The sequence below is a fragment of the Chroicocephalus ridibundus genome, chromosome 4 (genome assembly GCF_963924245.1).
Source record: "Chroicocephalus ridibundus chromosome 4, bChrRid1.1, whole genome shotgun sequence".
NCBI classification, from domain to species: domain Eukaryota; kingdom Metazoa; phylum Chordata; class Aves; order Charadriiformes; family Laridae; genus Chroicocephalus; species Chroicocephalus ridibundus.
This window is the reverse complement of record NC_086287.1, coordinates 58,194,443-58,212,633: the sequence shown is the minus strand read 5'-3', so window position 1 is coordinate 58,212,633 and position 18,191 is coordinate 58,194,443. Positions and strand designations below refer to the sequence as shown.

At 46.6% G+C, this 18,191-nt stretch overlaps 1 protein-coding gene across 1 annotated transcript; it reads right to left on the bottom strand.

Annotated features, from left to right (window-relative positions):
• Positions 1-916: 916 nt before the first annotated feature.
• Positions 917-16,554, bottom strand: LOC134514721 (cholesterol 24-hydroxylase). The gene is made up of 15 exons (XM_063332884.1): positions 16,372-16,554; positions 12,862-12,939; positions 12,488-12,569; positions 11,868-11,941; positions 11,100-11,186; positions 10,290-10,428; positions 9,588-9,698; positions 8,649-8,805; positions 8,236-8,298; positions 7,051-7,123; positions 6,533-6,617; positions 4,576-4,686; positions 4,236-4,324; positions 3,364-3,430; positions 917-2,497 (listed from the first exon to the last, which is right to left on the bottom strand). Exons 1-15 carry the CDS (start codon positions 16,497-16,499, stop codon positions 2,336-2,338), a joined length of 1,506 nt encoding a protein of 501 aa, XP_063188954.1. The 5' UTR covers positions 16,500-16,554; the 3' UTR covers positions 917-2,335.
• Between the last annotated feature and the right edge of the window lie 1,637 nt (positions 16,555-18,191).

The following is an 18,191-nucleotide window of genomic DNA, read 5'->3' as shown; positions in this document are numbered from 1 at the left end:
TCCATGAAAGCTGCAGCCCCCAGCTTCTTCATACCCTCTGGCAGCCATAGCTGGGTCTGCCTGGGCACTTGTGGCCCCAAGCTGCTCAACAGGGTTTGGCAGAGCCTGTGCCAGCCCCCAGCTGGCATGCAGTGTCCCAGGGAGCAGCTTTCCTGTACTTGCTCCTTTTTTTTTTGGCGGACAAGGGATCATCTCCTGGCTAGGGGTGCAGGACAAAACAGCGAGAGCACCGCAGAGTGCTTGCGCAAATCACAGGGCATCATCTACTCCTGCTGTAGGATGCGCTGGAGGAGCCCAGGACGGGTTGTCTCCTAAGAGAAGGAGCTGTCAAGGCTGAGGAGCGCTGATCCTGTTGAGTGCATCGACAAGGAGAGCTTGCCATCTGCTGGAAAGTGATCAGCATTGACAGGCGACAGTCTGGCAAGAGCTCTTGGGTGTAAGAACAGGAGAAAGGCCTGTGCCGGCAGCCCCTGGAGAGCTGGATGGCATTTGGCCTCGCAGAGAGCAGGAAGAGCGTCCGCTGAGGGAAGGAAGCACTGATCTCAGGCAAATGAGGTATGACAGAAGTCGTTGCAGGGTTTTACCATGCTCCCACCTGCCTTGAGCCCTCCTTGGAGATGCCCGTCCCCGTTGCAGAGGTAGCAGAAGGGACTACACGTTTGTGCGACTAATGCATCTCATTCATTAGTAGGGCAGGGCAGAGAGATGGCGTCTCGCATCTTCACAGCTTGGATCACCAGTGCGTCTGTTGGGCTGTCTGCGTGCTGCTCACAGCTTCCTCCACCACTGCTGAAATACTTCCCTCCCCTTGACATATGCCCAGGCTTCAGCTTTTTGTTACGCCACCAGCACATCCGGCATCCTGCTTCCAACCACATCAGCTCCCAGGAACACACGACCAGCGGGAGAGTTCTCAGTTTTCCCAATCAGATTTTATTAACATCTAGGAGGATATAAGCAGATCTCCAGCACAAGGGATTAACAAGCTGGTCTACCAACAGATGGACAAAACCTTCCCTAGCAATACTAGTATCGGTACCTCTGGGTATAAGTCCTATTAATACATGGTATAGCTTTGTTTATGTTATCAAAAGCCACATAAACCTTACTGGCCTGTTATCCCACTGCTGCACTCAGTGAGATGGTGCACAACAGTAGCAGAACCTGGGAAAGCTTGGGGACGTTCCTCTCCTGGTGCAGAAACCACCACGGGAACTTGACAGCGTACAGACCAGGCTTTTGCCATTTTAATTCAAAAAGGTAAGAAATTAACAGTGGCAGCACCAATTGCCTTCAATTCCTTGTATTTCAGGGCCCAAACTCATATTAAGTATCCACCTATTTCCAGAAGGTGGCATTTTCACATGATCATTTTTTCCCTAGCAGAGCCAGGCCGCAAGCCTGCACACAGCCAGCAATTTTGTCACAGCTGCAGAAAAAGGGGGTGCAGGACCTTCTCCTGCTTCTGGCCCAAGTTGCACAGACGTTTCTTCAGCAGCAATATCATTTTAAGGGGCATTTGGTTCCAGAGCACTTACTTTGAACCCTTCTGGACCTACTAGACCACCTGGTCCAAGTGTTCATGTAGCTTTGAGATAAGCCAGACCGGGAAAACGAACCAGGTAAAAACGAACCCAGTGAGACTCCCTCAAAAGAACAGTGTCTCAGGAGAATGAGGACAGGCTGTGGGGAGGGGTAGGAGGAAGCAGGAGAGCTGCTTTGTACAGCATGGGTTGGCAATCTGGACTCTGAAAAATACTGGAAGAAAAGCAGGCACAGACTGAAGAAAAATGAGGCAGAAGCAACGGGAAAGTAGAGGCCACAGCCTCTGATTTCAGTTTGCTCCTGTCAATTGTTCTTCTCATTTAGAGGAAGGATGGGAAAATCGCTTTGACCAAGAGAATAGCTCTAAACTTCTCTTCCTGAGTTCAGCCCAAACCTTGAGCTCTATGAAGTTCCACAAACAAGGGCTTACTTAGACCACGTTGTGTTGTAAATCAAGTTCGTGGAAACTACCAGCTGGGATTTGAGTTCAGGTTTGTGGGGAGCTCTGGGGATACTCCAGTGAAAGGATGTTCTTTTCCATGTCTGGTCAGACCAAACAGTCCCCCAGGAAAATAACAGGCTTTGCAATTCCAGGTGTGCTTCTAGATCGAAGATGCTAAAACATCTCTCCTAACGTTTTCTTCAGTAAATGATGAGGAAGGCTAGGAAAAAAATACAGTCTAGTAATCCGCTACAGGGGCCTGCAAAATCTAGCCTTTGATTAGTGTGAAGATCTTCAAAATCAGAAGAAACGCTACGGCTACCATATCGTGCTCCCATCCCTGAGTAGTCACACCTGGCAGGCTCTTGCAAGGCTCCTTGGCTTTAATTTACATATTACTCCATCTAGTGGCCTAAAGGTTCCAGCCTCCACGAGTTCAAAACTCTGCCCTGGTACCAGCTGGAATTCAAACCTCTGCAGCAGTTTTGCCATCACCACTTTTGCCTCCATCTGTTAAGAAAAAAGCAAACTTACTGTCAGTGACAGTGACAGCAAATCCAGCTTGGACTGCAGCTGCTTCAAGTCAGTGTATTACATCATGCTGCTTTGTTAATATAGAGATTTAAAACTTAAATGTTACTCTTAATGCAGCTGACTGAGTTTGGGCAGGAAGAACAGAGTCGCCTGGGGCCTTCTGGATTGGAAGGTAACTGACAGACACAAAGATCTGCCCCCGTGTTTATGCCAACCCCATTTTGGAAATTCGAGGTAAAACCAAGCACTTTGATGTGAAGATTTTGAGCACTGGTGCTTAGATGAGCTCAACAGCACATCCAAAGAGCTGGCCTCCTACTGTCCTTCTGAAATGTTCTTTGCCGTACTCAGGTAATCACATACTTCATTAAATTTTTCTCCCACCCATGCATCCTCCTCCTCACCTTGTCCTGGCTCGTGCCCTTCTGCCAGCTGATGTTTTTCCTGCCTTGATTCTGGCAGCTGCAGCCACAGGATGGTCCCTAAGAGCCCCTGCACCCTCTCTGTGTGTCTGACCTCAGTTGGCAAAGGGATGTTTGACTGAGATTCCCTTCAAGGGGTTTGGATTCAAGCAGGGTGACCCAGGACAGTTCAGAGGGACAGCAGCCTGCTGTCCCCTCCCTTGCTGCATGCGGGCACAGGTGACAGGGGACCAGCTCGGTACATGTGCTCACGTAATAGCATTTGAGAGACCTGCCCTGTTGTGGGGATCTTCTCTCTAGAGGAAAGAGGGTCAGCGCACCACCAAGTGTGGCCTTTGGTCCCCCCCCACCAGCCACGGCCAGCATACCCTGAGCTGGCCCAGTGCTTGCTACGCAGCATCGTTCCAGGCCTTTGCTTACCTGTGCAAACACCTGCCCGATGCAGGATCGGGGTCCCAGAGAGAACGGAAAATAGCAGTAATACGGCCTGCAAAGAAAAATGTTCAAATCTGTCATTCTGACAGCTTGGTTGTAAAGAAACATGCAAGTATTTCATTGCAGCAGCAAGGAAACGGTCTAAATACCGTCTCACCTAGCTGACTTATTAAGACAACCTCCAAATTAACATTTTTTTGCTTCAGAGCAGCAATACAGCTCTGCATCAAGTTTCCTTGTCATCTCCGCTTACTATTTGGATTTGGCTCAGCTTACAAAGCTGTTGTGATGCGTGCAAACCTTGTTTCAAAGCTGAATGTCAAGCATACTCTAAATGCTCTCCAGCCCATCACGGGGACGTAACGATCCACCCACTTATTGCTCCTTTGGGCAGCTCTGAACCATGTGAGTGAGGGGGCGTTTGGCTCAGGAGACCAAACTTCAGCTTAGGTTGCCTGCCCGCATGGCTGAACAGCATCTTCTGTCCCTCAGCCCCTTGTCCCCTCTCTAATGTGGAGACAATTCAAGCATCCTGGGGCCAGGGCTGCCCCACATTAAATGTCTGTATTGCATTAAGGCAATTCAACCTGGTTTTGGTGTAAACCTTGTTTTTATACCTCAATAAAAACATTAAGTAACATTAGCATTGGGGTTTTTTTGTAAGGTATCACATGGTATAAAGAACTTCTGAACAGAAGCTGCACACTATTGCTCTCTATTTGCATTTGCGTAAGGCTTTAGTGTTACCCATATTGTAATGGAAAAATAGTTTTATTCTACTTTCTTCCCCTTGAAATCTCTTCCTGTAACGGTTCCTTATTACATATTTAATAACCTGAGAGTAAAAAGAAACTCACTTAGGTGCATCTTTGCTAAATCGGTCTGGATTGAAAGTGAGCGGATCCTTGAAATACCTTTCCATCCTTCCCATTATATAAGTGCTGAACTGTCAAGAAAGAGTTTATTTGCGTTAGTCAGGAGCAGCGCACTAAAAATGCCTCTTTGCTGTCACGGGTACAAAGTCATAACTGCCTTCCACTCCCCAGGCAGAAACAATCCAGAGCCCCAATTAATATCCCAGTTTTGGCCAAAATTTCAGAAAGGCCAGTAGAAATACGCCCAGGGAGGATTTTGGCCCTCTGACACACTTGGATCGACTGCAGCAGCTAAAAGCTGCTGCTGGTGGATGGGACTCACAACGAGCGTCGTGTTTGCAGGAATTCTGATGCCATCGACAACACGCTCCTTCTCTATCCAGCGTAACGTCCCCGCGACAGGTGGGTACAGCCGCAGTGATTCCTTCAAAACCTGTGTCAGCAAAATGCACAAAAGGTCAGTAGATTAATACAGCATAGGAAGCAGAAATAAATTTAATTACTTCCCTATGGCCTTTCACTTTGGCTAAATGTGAGCTTTTGACTTGTGGAACAGATGCTGGTAAAACATATGCTTTGGACTCCTGTGGGCAAAATATATGGTTAAATCAGTTCCTTCAGGGCTGGTTCTTTCTTACAACTGGTAAAATACAGAGAAAAAGAAACAAAAACCACAAGAGATATCATGCATTGAACTGATCTAACACCTCAAGTCAGGTCAACAACTAAGTGAAAAAAAATCACTGGGAAGCAAATTCAAAGGTAATATCTAAGAGTGAAGTCTCAGGCCCCCGATGAGCTGTTCTTGGCACCGGCTGCCACAAGGATAGGTGGTTGCTCCCACCTCCTTCCCACTCTCAGCACTGCACTCCCGCTTCTGCCTTTGTCCTGCTTCTGTTGCTCAGGGAGTTGACCCAGGTCAGAGCACCAAAATGACAAAAAACAACCTGGCAAAGGAAAATGAATAGGGAACAGTGAGGAAAAAAATGGAACAAGACCATTTCTTTTGGTGGCAGTGAGCTGTAAGAATGGCTTATTTCATCAAAGTGAAACCTAATTAACAGTGCATATTAGCATCGCAATGCAAATGCAATTAACGCTGTGTATGCACAAGTGGATTAATGAAAAAGAAGCATGGACAAAAGGATTCAGAATTGCCTGAGCGACAGGAGTCCCATGGTCTCTGATACACCAGTGATGGACTGGCTTTGACCAAGGGTGATTGTGATTTTGGTTGCACAGATCCAAATTTGTTCTGTTAAATAAACGGTCTGCTTTGAGAGGCTCTCATGTGATCTGTCTTAAAACTGAAAAGCTTAGATACTTTGTCCTAATTGGAGTAGTATAATTGCACGGTGTTTGGAGAAGCCTAAGGAAACCTGCTGATTTCTGTAATCACGCAGAGATGCCTTTTCCTCAAAAGAAATACATCTTTGAAATCTATCTGCTCTCAAAGCACAGTGATTTGTGGGATGGGATATGGCAAAGGGTAAAACACCATCACCCACCTTGACAGGGCAGCTTAAGAGAAGAGTGATCATGGCAGACTACTAAAATCACAGGGAATTTAAGCAGGGAGAATAGCTGCCAGGACTGTGCTTCAGCCTCTCTTGAGGGCTACTGGTGTACCCCATCTTGTTAAAAGGATACACAACACAAATGCTGGCGAGTAGCCAAGCCCCGGCTTTGCAGTTCATTAACAACCTCTTTTAGGACCAAACCTTTTTTTTTTATTCCCCCCTGAGTGACTGAAGAGGGTTTCAAGACTGAATAATAAAAAACTGAAATAGCCATTATTTTTGGATGTCTTCAAATCCTGCTGAGTTTATGGCACATGGTGAGATCATAGCTGGAAATGCTTTAACAATAGTCAAACAAAAATAGAGTTGTGAGTTTGGGAAGCGCCTGGGACTCACGCACAGGTTGGGCTTGAAGTTGCAAACCCTTCTTAAAACACAGTTATGGTTTCAGCTTAAACACGTAGGGATTAAGCAACTCCACTCTAGCTCCCAGCTTGGTAATAATTAAAGAAAGCAATGAAGGAATCATATGGGATTTTGGAAAGAAATTTGAGGAGCATCCTTCCCAACAAGGCTGGGCTGCTGCAAATGGTTCACAGTACCTGCTTCCCGAGTCTCTGGGAACGAACACTGTCAGGATCAAATATTGGCACCGCTCTTAAAATTTTAAAAGTGTGGGGCTCCTCTTTGCAGTTCCATGAGATGTCAGGAGTGCTACCAAACGGCTCTGGCTGGTATTTCACCTTACTCCTACAGTACCTGCGATAAGTACGTGAGTTTGCCAAGATCCTCATAGTCAATGTCTCTCTTGGCTCCGAGAACTTCATCCACTTCGGCCTGAACCCTGCAGTTAAATTAAAAAATCTTAGTTGCAGATGCCAATTTCTTGCTAGGCACGTTGACAAATTACACTTTTTTACTTTCCAGGCACTTAGTTGGACTTTGACTCCCAACCTCAGGCAAAATGCCGACTGATTCCCAGCCAGCCTGCCTGAACTTGTACCAGGATGCAGCAATGTGCGTACAGTGCAGCTGAATCAGGCAGGACTCAGGACCAGCTTTGTACAAAGGCTTTGAAAAAAATCACTTAGATGGAATTGAAGTTAATTCAACTTAAGCTTTTTAAAATTTTAAATATATTGGGACTACAAAACTGCTTATTTTGTAAGGGAGGCTAGAATTTATCGGGAATTGATCCTAACTTTTAAATAATCCTTATAACTAAGTCCGTCTCGAAATTAACAGCTAGCTGGGTTTGCAAATTGGAGCGCACGTACCTTTCCAGTATTTCAGGATGCTGAGCCAGTGCCATTACTGTAAACGACAACTGATTGGCAGTGGTTTCATGACCTAATGACACAAAAAATTGGTTTAAAGGTTAGTATGAAATAATAACACGATACAAAGATGGTCGACTAGTGTGATTATGAACAGGAAACTTCAAACGTCAGGCCCCAAATGTTTTATTTCAAGTATGCTAGAAATTAAAGGAAATACTAAAAGGGATGTAAAGTCTACGTAAGGAGCTTTCAAGAACGACAAGGACAAGGTGTAGCTGGTAAAGATACAAGCCATCTTGCTGAACTCAAAGCTGCAGTGGCTGCATACGGCACCTACTGGTTATGAGTTCCCTGACAGAAAGACCAGTGAGGTTCAGTATTTGCCTTGTCATATTATGGGACATACAGTTCTGCAAAGAAGCAAGGATTTACTAGTTTTAAAGGAAAACAAAGCTTCTAACCAGCTTTCTTTGAAATGTCTGCTTTATATGGGTAGTTTTCATTTTTTCGTGGGTAGGCATATGTTTTACCTCGAAACACTACAGAAAACAGACTTCTGCAAAGATGTGTTTGTTGCAATAACGTCTTTCTTGTCAAAGAACAGTGTCTTGACCTCACCTTCTTAGGAACCTAAATCCTGACTTGCAAGATTGATCTTTCTATATTGTTTACCTCATGTATCATCTTGGCCCTTGATTTTTCTGACAGGCTTGACAGTGCCCTCTCCTACCAACTGTTGACTAACGCTCTTAAGGCAAGAACAGCATTTAATTCTGTAGATGAGGTGAAGACACGTGGATTATGTTAAAGATGCTTTAAATGGGGTTTGGCAGGATCTGGGAGGAAGGGCCAGAACCCCGTGAGGAACAGCCCTGCACCCCAGCAAGCAGTGCTGCCCTCTGCACCACAAGTTGGGAACCACTGGCCTGGCATTATTTGCTGTGTTGCTATGACTGAAGGAGGACAATATATAACTTGCCTACGAGAAAGCCAAGAGTTCTCTTCAGACCGCGCCCAGCTGGTCCTATGCCAGTGTAATACTGCCCCCTTCCAACCAAGTGACCCCTTGGTTACAGCAGCATCACACGGAGCGAACCAGGACATTAATCATGTCCCCACAGATGGCCCAAAAATGTACAGCTTCCCACATGACATATCCAAAATATTAAAATAGCTACCAACCTGCAACAAAGAAAGTGATAAAGTTATCCAGAATGTTTTCATCATCTCTAGTTTCCTCCAGAGCTGTCAAGAGAGAAAAGCAAACAGGATTAGAAGACGTTCCCATGCCCCAGCTGTAACAGCCAGAATGCACTGCCCTGTTTTGCATATTTTGTCTGAGGTGGCATCGGGAGGGGATGCTGAGTGGGCAACTCAGTGGTGACTTGCAACCAATAATTTGATCCAACACAAGGAAACGGGGAATTTTCAAAGCAACAGAGATTTTTCAAAGCAACTCTCACTATATTCAGTGTGAAAAAACCCTCCTGAAGACACTAGAGGATCAGAGCTCAGATTACCAAAATAAGCCTCCCCAAATCTCATGGCAAAACATGCAACAGATGAATTAATTCCAACAGCAAAGTGTCCCCTACCATCTCCTTTCAGTATCTGTGTAAGAATATCCAGCGTGGCTTCCTTCCCATTCTGGATGTCCTCTCTCCTCTGGTCAATGCACTCCTTCGCCACACGCCGCAGCAGCCTCACACTCTCCCTGACCTCCTTTACCAGCTTCTGTTTCCCTGGCATGTACTGAATACAGAATTTCTTTAGTCATTTTATTCCTTTTGCCAGTAAAAAATATTACCAAGTTATATTTTTCAAGCGAGCACCTTGTTTTCTGCTAAATGACACTTGTCACAAAAACATCTCTTCTCCATGGAACAAAGTAAATGTCCCCAAGGCCAAGGGTTTGGGCTGAAATGAGAAATACTCCAATCTGGGCATGCCCAATCCGGGCTTGTCAGAGCTGATGTTTTGAGCACTGTGAGCAAAATTCCTCACTTCTCCACGGAGAGAAACTGCAGCATGTGATACAGAATCTCACCTCTGAGCCCAAAAAGGAAAACAGAAGCTCTAAAAGCCTGAACTACAGCTTTCATGAGAAACTGTGGAATGATTTTTAACTTAAATATTTCAGATTACATCCATAATTTCCTAGTATATGAATTTTTGTAGAAAATACCATTTTTTATGTCAAGAAAGTTCAAATTTCTTCCACCTTGAGTGAAGGCTGCCATCTTTTTGGAAAAAATGGCAAAAATTTCAATTTTTGCAGTGAAAGTGTAAGACCATACGAGAAGAAGACAGAAGCATGAGGGAAGAGAAGGCAGAAAGACAGAAAGGAAGCACTAGATGTTAACGTTAATTTTGCAAGTGTTTTAAAGCACTAATGAATGCACAATGGAGAGAAAGAGTTACTGATGACCCTTTCCTTGTTGTACATGGACGTTGCACAGCTCCGTCCCACTCGGCAGGAGCAGGGCCTCCAGCTGGACGCAAGGAGAGAGGACTGAAGAGAGGAGCATACAGACCTTGAGGAAGGGGATGCGCGCCTTTGTCATTCCCTCCAAAACCATGCGCACAGCATGCGGTAAAGGCATCTGGTCATCGCTCAGTGCATTTAATTCCAAGCCAAAGGCTACCTGAGTAGTGGGAGAGAAAAAGACAACTTGCTGCATCCTCCTGGCTCCCTGGGGCTGGGGTGAAAGGGCAGGACAGCCTCACACTGCATTTTCCCCTAAAAACACCTCAGGCTAGATCCTGCCTTGCAGGAGGCTGAGAGGGAAGGGTAATATCTACATTATGCTTCCTCCTTATTCAGGGAGATTAATAATTTACTATTACACTCCATTCATCCCAAACTGTTTTGCATAGAGAAGAGAAAAGCCAGCATAAGGCAGACTTTGTGCTGATGTATAATGGTAATAACACAACATTCACAAGTGAATGAGCACTGGTGTGACCTTTTTTGGCACAGAAGGGTGGGAGGTATGAGACTGTAAGGGCTTTTGCAAAGGGTCCCCATCCTGCAGGCCACACTGTGCAAACTCTTCCCTAAGTGTCCCTTCCTATGGCTCAGCCTGAATGGAAGTGGCACAATTAGTCTTCTGGCACTGCTGGGTAAAGGTCTTGCTCCCTGGTTGCAGCTCCTGATCCCATCCTGCTGCCGGTACCCGTTACTTCCATTCCTTCCTGCCAGTCGCAGAGGAAACAAGAAAGCGGACAGCTGGTACCTTTCCAATGATATCCATAGTCACCCGGTTCATCATGTTCAGCATGCTAAACTCTGTTTTTCCATCTGCCTTTTCCTCTAGCTTCTCCATCAGCTCCTCTGCTTTTTCATTAAAAGTTTCCATCAGACCAATCAGGTAGCTGAACGATTAATAAAAATGAGTGATGGGGCTCTGGAAAGGAGATCTTTGCTGATGATTTGCATCATTATTTTCCACTGAAAATCATAAAAGATTTTTGCTTTTTAATTCTTAGTAAATTTGCCTGAATACTTTAAAAAGCAAACAGACAAAATGAGCTAAATTCTTCTTATAGCAGCCCTGCTCTCTTCTGCCACGTAAACAACGGCTGTCATGGCAAAGGGCTTTGGCCTGTGCATGCCGAGGCAAATGGACTTTACCTTCAGACCCTAAACACAATGCACTGAGGCACACAGAAGCAAACCAGACCAACCCCCTACTCGTCAGCCATGCTGTATCTCCCCTAGTGAATCACTCAGGCAGGTGAATGATGAGGCTTGCCCACTTCAAATCCTTCCGACAGGATACGGCAACCATCACCACACTCCTGGATACACAACCCTGGGACCTTTCTGCCATCGCTGAGCGCATATGGGTGCCACTCCCCCATGGGAAGTCTGGTCAAATTATACTTGTGATGGAAACGGTGTATTGGACTCTAACTAAAATGTGATTTTGGTATTACATGGGTTTTTTCTCTTTCTAAATATCAAATAATGAATCAATGACAGGCAGAATAATAAAAATACAGTAGAAATAACAGCTAGATCATCCCAGAGATATTTGCCTTACCTTCGGCTGAAAGCTGGATCCATTATCCTCCGCTGCTTGTGCCAATGCTCATGGTCACAAACAGTTACCAAGCCATTTCCTAGAAACCTAGCATTTAGAAAAACAAGGAAAAGAACAGTTTTCAGGAAGGGAGCCAGCTGAACCCTGTCTAGTCACAAAGATAACTCTTCCACATCTCCCTTCTTGTATTTCTCCTATGTGCAGGGAGTACTGTGCTGCTTTGAGTACGCAGTCGTTGCATCATTGTGGACGACTGAACTGCAAATATGTTTTGCCTGGTAGGTATGGACTGCTGAGTCCAATAAGATGCTGGTTCATTACAGCTGTTATGCAAATAATTAATATAGTAACTGGATTGTTACATTTTTAAAAGCTTCAGGCTAACAGAGAAAAATCCCCTTTTTTGTTATTGAGCTTAAGAGCTGGAAACTCCCATGCATTAAGGAATAATTCAGTGCTCTAAAATCTAAGTGAGAAGCTTGATGATGGTCTTGAGCAAACTTTTCTGAGACTAACTGAACACCCACAGGGGGAAAAAACCAATATGATCAAGGTAAAAAAAAAAAATCCAACATAACCTCCTCCCTGACTGGGGAGACATTTGACTTGACACATAATTTAGTAGGTACATGTTGCTTACGTATGTCTGGAATTAGTTATTAATCCCAACACTAAGGTAAATGGTCTGAGTTAAAGTGTCATGCCTGTGATGTTATTTATGTTTCAATTATTTTCAAATCACAATGGTGTCAGATAGGTTTCGCCTACCTCTCACCAAATATGTTGAAGATACGACCATACACCAGTGGATCCTTTGGGTACTGTGGCGACATCAAGAACTCCTAAAATCAAATCACAGGTCAGTGAATACTGAGTGCAATTCATTTCCCAGACAAAACATAAAAAGCCACTCACACTCTTTTCCTCCTGTAGCAATAGTCTGAAGACAACATGAATTATTTGGTGTGCCCCGATTCCCCAGTTCCTGTGCTGCTAGTTTGTTTTGCATGCCTCTAGCACTTTTTGCCCAGTGACCCGAAATCTCACTCTGTGGTTATTGCAAAGATTAGAGGAAGAAATTCAGTCCCTTGTGCCTCGCTTATTTGAGATATTAAGCTCTTGCAGAGAGTCTGCTTTTCAGAAATGGCGGGTGCTTGCTCTGTCTGCTGTTTAAATAAAGGTAACAAAGTAAATCAACGGATCAAGAAAGACAATAAATCAGGACAGCCTGCAGAGCAGAGCACCTCACCCTCCTAACCCAGCCAAAGCCACCCTCACTGCAAGTACAGACTGACTGCACCGCACTGCCCTGAACATCAGGCACCAGCTCTCTCCTTCTGGAGGGATGCACCAATCCCCACTGTTGACTCAGCTTTATTTTGCAGTACCTTCACTCCTTCAGGAGTCAGAATCATTACTGAGACTCTGTGAAAGGCATTAAGCCGTACAATGGGTCCATACTTCTCTGCCCTACAAGAAAAGAAGGAGGAAAAAAAAAAAACAAAAGAGAGAATTACGGTACAAACCACCAACATTAAACAGTTCAGACCTAATAACCTCAAAGGACCAAAGCAGCATGTACTGGGAACTACTGCAGTCTTCAGCGAGTAAAGCCACTAAGAGAAAGATCAATGCTCTCTCTCTAGCTCCTCTACTGACTTTCTGAATGATGCTAAATATGTAATTCAGGGCCTCTGTACCTTGTTTTCCAAATCTGTGCTACAGGGCTACTATTCAACGTTACTGATGTGTCTCAACTTACCACTGCAGGAAGAGATCATGCATAAACTCCTGTTTCTTCATCATTCTCCACAAGATCGGTAGATGTCCTAATAAAAAGCTGCAAAAAATTAAGGTTAAGAGTGTTATGAGGATGCCAATACAGGGTTTTGTATGGATTGGAACCTGTGTTCAGGGTCAGGCTGGTGCACTCGCGCAGCCAGGAAGACCAGCGCAGAGACACAGGACAAGGTCTTTTTTGCTGCTATATTATAGGAGATGTTTGGGTCTGGGTAGGAGCTCCCAGCAAACTGCTTTGCTCTTTGCCCAGCTGACTGAATCTCTGCTGCAACTATGACATTTCTGCGCGTGCAACAGACATTTGCATTAAATATTCTTTAATACATGCTCAGATCAGATAAGCGCAACTTCAGTTCTGTCAATGGAGTCAAACTGAGTAAAATAAGGAATGGTCTCCTGTCTAAAGCCATGTCACCTCAAATGCTGGAAAAAAGAGGGTAACCTAGAAGGATAATCACTGGATTACCACATCCACTGCAGAAATATATAAAAAGGGTTAACTCTTCAAATACAATAGCCATATTGAAAAGTTAGAGATCAATTCCTTCCTTTGGCTGTGAGAGCGAATTCCCACCGGCTTTGCACACATCTGAAGGAAGATTTGGCCAAGCTCCTCTCTAAATGAAGCAAGCTGTGCTTAAGATCTGTTTTCCATTTGAGGGACAGCCAGCCATGCTATCATCCTTTGCAGTATAAACAAGCTATAGGGGAAAAACAGGCTCTTATTTTATTTCTGTTGGAACCAGGAGGTGCTTAAAATAACAAGCAGTCTACAAAGTTACCCAACCTCTACAGAAACTTTTAATCCTTCACTTATTTGACTCGTCCATTGTAACCGGACACCAAAAAGATGTGAAAGCCGCAAATATGACAGACAAATCCTTCATTAACTAAAGCTCTGGAAAACCCTTTCTCTGCAGTGCATGAAGCAAAGTCCCACTCACGGTTCCCCTTGTGTGACACATGAATCCTCAGAAATACTTTTCATTCCCTGTCCCATTACTACCCAATTAAGTCAGGTGTTACAATAGGACTAAAACATTCATCTGCTAATGAGAAGTCCCCATTACTTACTGCATGCCATGAAAAAAACTAAGCAAGGGCTTGGTTTGGGATATATAACTATGTGACACTATCATCTGAAAACATATGTTTGCAAAAAAATCCTTTTGCCCATTTCTTGCTATTAAATCTTTAATATGAAGCAAACCTTTGAAGAGACGAGCTTCTCTCTTCACAGGCGAGCCATTCATGCAGTAAAAACAACACAAAGCCGCTAGGACTCACTTTTCCAGCCTGTCCTGCACAAGTCTCCTTTGGAGATGTGCTGTGCTAGTTCTGATACAAAATATATCAGCCCAGAAAACCAAGGGCATTAACATAATCTTCTCATCATCCAGCTGTAAGACCTTAGACACAGTCTGAGGTTTTGCTAAGATCCTTTTGAACTCCATCCTAAACAAAGGCTTTCTTAAGCTTTTATCAAAGGGAAAGAGCTAAGGGCAAAGGGAAAGTCACACATCTGGGAGGGAATACCACCTTGAAACTATACAGGCTGTGGGCTGCCTGGCTGGGGAGCAGATCTGCTGACCACAGCCTGGGGGCTGGTCCAAGTGGGCAGCAAGCTGGACACAAGACAGCCTTTGCTTCTGGTGCTGCTCTTCTCTAGTTTGCCAGATACAGTCTCAGCTGAGAAGTGTTCAGATTTGGATGAATCCCATTTCAGAGTAATGTAGGTTGGCAAGGACCTCTGGAGGCCACTGATCCAGTCCCCTGCTCCAGGCCAGTCAATGCCAGAGCTGTTACATGGCTCAGGGCCTCACTCAGTCACTTGTGCCAGCGTTCACGTGCCCTCATGATGAAGGTGTTTTGCCTTACACCTAGTTGGGATTTCCCTTGAGGCAACTTGTGCCTATTGCTCTTTGTCCTTCATTTTGCAACTCCAAGGACAGTCTGGTTCCATCTTCTCATAACCATCCATTCGTAGCTGAGAACAACGAGTGGATCCCCTCTGCCCTTCAGTGTCTGCTTCTCCATGCAAAGCAAGCCCAGCTCTCAGCCTCTCAGGCGACCTGGCTGCCCTCCACTGGACTTGCCTCAGTTTTTCAATATCTCTCTTGTACTGGGGAGACCACCACCACACACAGCTCCTGGCTTTACTTTTTGGTTTTTTTTGATAAATGACTTTTCAGAGCTGGAGGTATTTGATTTTCCTTACCTTGGACATTTAGGAGTGCAAGTGTTTGTGCAACAGGAACTGAAATGGGGGGTTTGGGCTGTCCCTGGCAACTTATACTTTGGAAAAGCTATCAAGCAGGCTCACATGACATACAAGCTTCCACCTAGACATAAGAGTACTAGAAACCTTCCTACCAGTACTAGAAACCTTCCTACCAGTACTAGAAACCTTCCCGGGAAGGATCCTACGCTGATCACCAACATCAAGCCTCAAACCCTGGAGAAGGGACAGAAAAGCAGCAACAGGGTTCCTCGAGCTGCCATTACTCTAGGGTGTTACTTCACACCTTGAAATGAACCTAAAGACAAGCAGGTTCGGGTATGACAGGATCCATCCTCTCTCTAATCCTAGTATCTGACCCTGATTACACAAATAGGCTGAAACTCAGAATTATGGAGCCAAGCGTGGTGTCCCTGTAGGACTGTTTGGTTAGGAGAGTGCTGGTGTGGTGTCTCTTCCAGTGGCATGTTACAGACGGCATGTGCACCCAAAGCTGAGGCCCAATGGGAAGCCCCCACTCTCCTGCAAGACCCGTGTCTCCTTGTGACAGCACTGCCGTTTGCCTTGCTGGCAGCCTTCTCACTGCCCTTTATCACTTATGACATTATATTTTGTTTTGGCAAAAACCAAACACCTAGCTCACGAGGGAGAACAGGGAAGGTGCCTGATGGAGTCAGTGTCCATGTGCCTCCTGGGGCTGTGCGGGGACGGCAGCCCGTGCTGGCCCAGCGCATAAAGGCCCTCCTGCACGGCTGGTGCTGCTGGCCGAATCCCTTCAGTGTTGTAAGCGAACTCGCAGCCCACTTGGGCAACTCTAAACCGCTCGTTTCATGCTGCTGTGGCCACCCGGAGCGACCATCCCGCCCCGCCAGCCCAAGCCAGCCAGGCAGTGATCAGGGATCCCCGGCGATGCCAGATGGTGCCAGCCCTCCCCGGGAAGCAAGTGGATATATGTGCGCTGTCCCTGATTTCCTCCACTTTCCCCTTGCCCACACCAGCAAGGTCCTGGCCCATCCCCAAAGGTCGCCCTGGAGCATTTATCTTCTGCTCTGACATTTTCTCCTGGCCCCAGGCTGGCAGCGAGAGCAGCCAGTGCGCAAGGTCCACCGCTTCGCCCGGCCACCATAACGGGCGTCGGGGCTGAATGGTGGGAACGGCCCTGCCGAGGCCTGAGAACCCCAGCCCGGGTCCCACCTCCTCGCCCCGGCCCGCCCTGCCCTGCCCGCCCCTCACCTCTCCCGCGGGGGGCCGGGGATGTGGTCGTACTTGGCGTGGACGCATTTCAGGTAGCAGCAGAACAGGCCGAAGGCCAGCAGGGCGAGGGCCAGCAGGAGCCCCGCCGCGGCCCACAACCCCTCCATCGCCCGACGGCAGCCGCCTGACAGCACCGCCCCTTCCCCAGGCGGCGTGGGCGGACCGGGAGAGTCCCCGGCTGCCGAGGGGGCCAGGCCGGGCCGGCGCAATCCCCGGCTGCGGGGCGGGCTGCAGGCGGGGCCGGCGCCATTAAAGGGCCCGGCGGCAGCGAGACTAGCTGGGGGTGAGGTGCGTGCATGTGGGTGGTTGAGTTTGGGGCTCGGCTGCGGGTCCGAATACACCCACATGGGATGGCTGCCTGGCAGAAGGGACCTTTAAAGGCCATCTGGTCCAGTTCCCCTGCCATGAGCAGGGACATCTTCAGCTAGATCAGGTTGCTCAGAGCCCCCTCCAATCTGACCTGGAATGTTTCCAGGGATGGGGCATCTCCCACCTCTCTGGACAACCTGGGCCCGTGTTTCACCACCCTCAGTGTAGAAAGTTTCTTCCTTCTATCTAGTCTAAATCTGCCCTCTTTCAGTTTGAAGCTGTTACCCCTTGTCCTATCGCAACAGGCCCTGCTAAAAAGTTTATCCCCATCTTTCTTGTAGGCCCCCTTTAAGTACTGGAAGGCTGCAATAAGGTCTCCCTGGAGCCTTCTGTTCTCCAGGCTGAACAACCCCAACTCTCTCAGCCTGTCCTCACAGCAGAGGTGCTCCAGCCCTCTCATCATTTTTGAGGCCCTCCTCTGGACCCACTCCAACAGGTCCGTGTCCTTCTTATGTTGGGGACTCCACAGCTGGACACAGCACTCCAGGAGGGGTCTCACCAGAGGGGAGCAGAGGGGCAGAATCACCTCCCTTGTCCTGCTGGCCACGCTTCTTCTGAGGCAGCCCAGGGGGTGGTTTGCCGCCTGGGCTGTGAGCTCACATTGTCAGCTCATGTCCAGCTTTCCATCCACCAGTACCCCCAAGTCCTTCTCCTCAGGGCTGCTCTCAAGCCCTTCATCCCCCAGCCTGTATTGATACTGGGGGTTGCCCCGACCCATGTGCAGGAGCCTGCACTTGGCCTTGTTGAACCTCATGAGGTTCACAAGGGCCCACTTCTTGAGCCTGTCCAGATCCCTCTGGATGGCATCCCATCCCTCAGGTGTGTCAACTGCACCACTCAGCTTGGTGTCATCAAACATAGATATATATATGTGTGTTTGTGTGTGTGCATATGCTTGCTTTCCTGCGTGGAGGTGAGGAGGTCAGGAAGGGTGCTGCACCTTCGTGTGTTTGTTTACAGATGTGTTTTAAGTAAGATTCATTACTGAAGGCTCTTAGACAAACTAAGCCACCACAGGACAAGGAAGGCAGAGGCTCTTAGTTGACTTTCAACTGTTTAAAATACAAGGGAAAGGGAATATACTGTTGATGCCTGTAGGAATCAAGAGATGAGGATTTTCAGAGCAGTCTGCTTTGGGCCCTGTGTTACACAGCGTACTCATTCATCATCCAGACATGGGAATGAAGAGACGATACAGTTTTATTCAAAATAGGCGATCTAAAGCTGACTGCCACAAATTGCATAAGAATCACAGGACACAAGGGACCAAGCCATAAACCAGTGGAAATTAATTTCTGATAAATGAAAAGTAATGCATGGGGAAAGGTAAACTATGTATATACATTCAACCCAGTGATACATATTCAGTGCTGGCACCTGTTCAGGAAACATAAACTTAATGCTCAGTACAGATCAAAGAAGCACGCAGA

Coding starts and splice junctions, on each gene's coding strand:
- LOC134514721 (XM_063332884.1), bottom strand. CDS start 16,499: ATGGAGGGGTTGTGGGCCGCGGCGGGGCTCCTGCTGGCCCTCGCCCTG. Junction 12,570..12,861: donor CATGATCTCTTCCTGCAGTG/GTAAGTTGAGAC, acceptor CTTTTCTTGTAG/GGCAGAGAAGTATGGACCCA. Junction 10,429..11,099: donor GATCCAGCTTTCAGCCGAAG/GTAAGGCAAATA, acceptor TTAATCGTTCAG/CTACCTGATTGGTCTGATGG.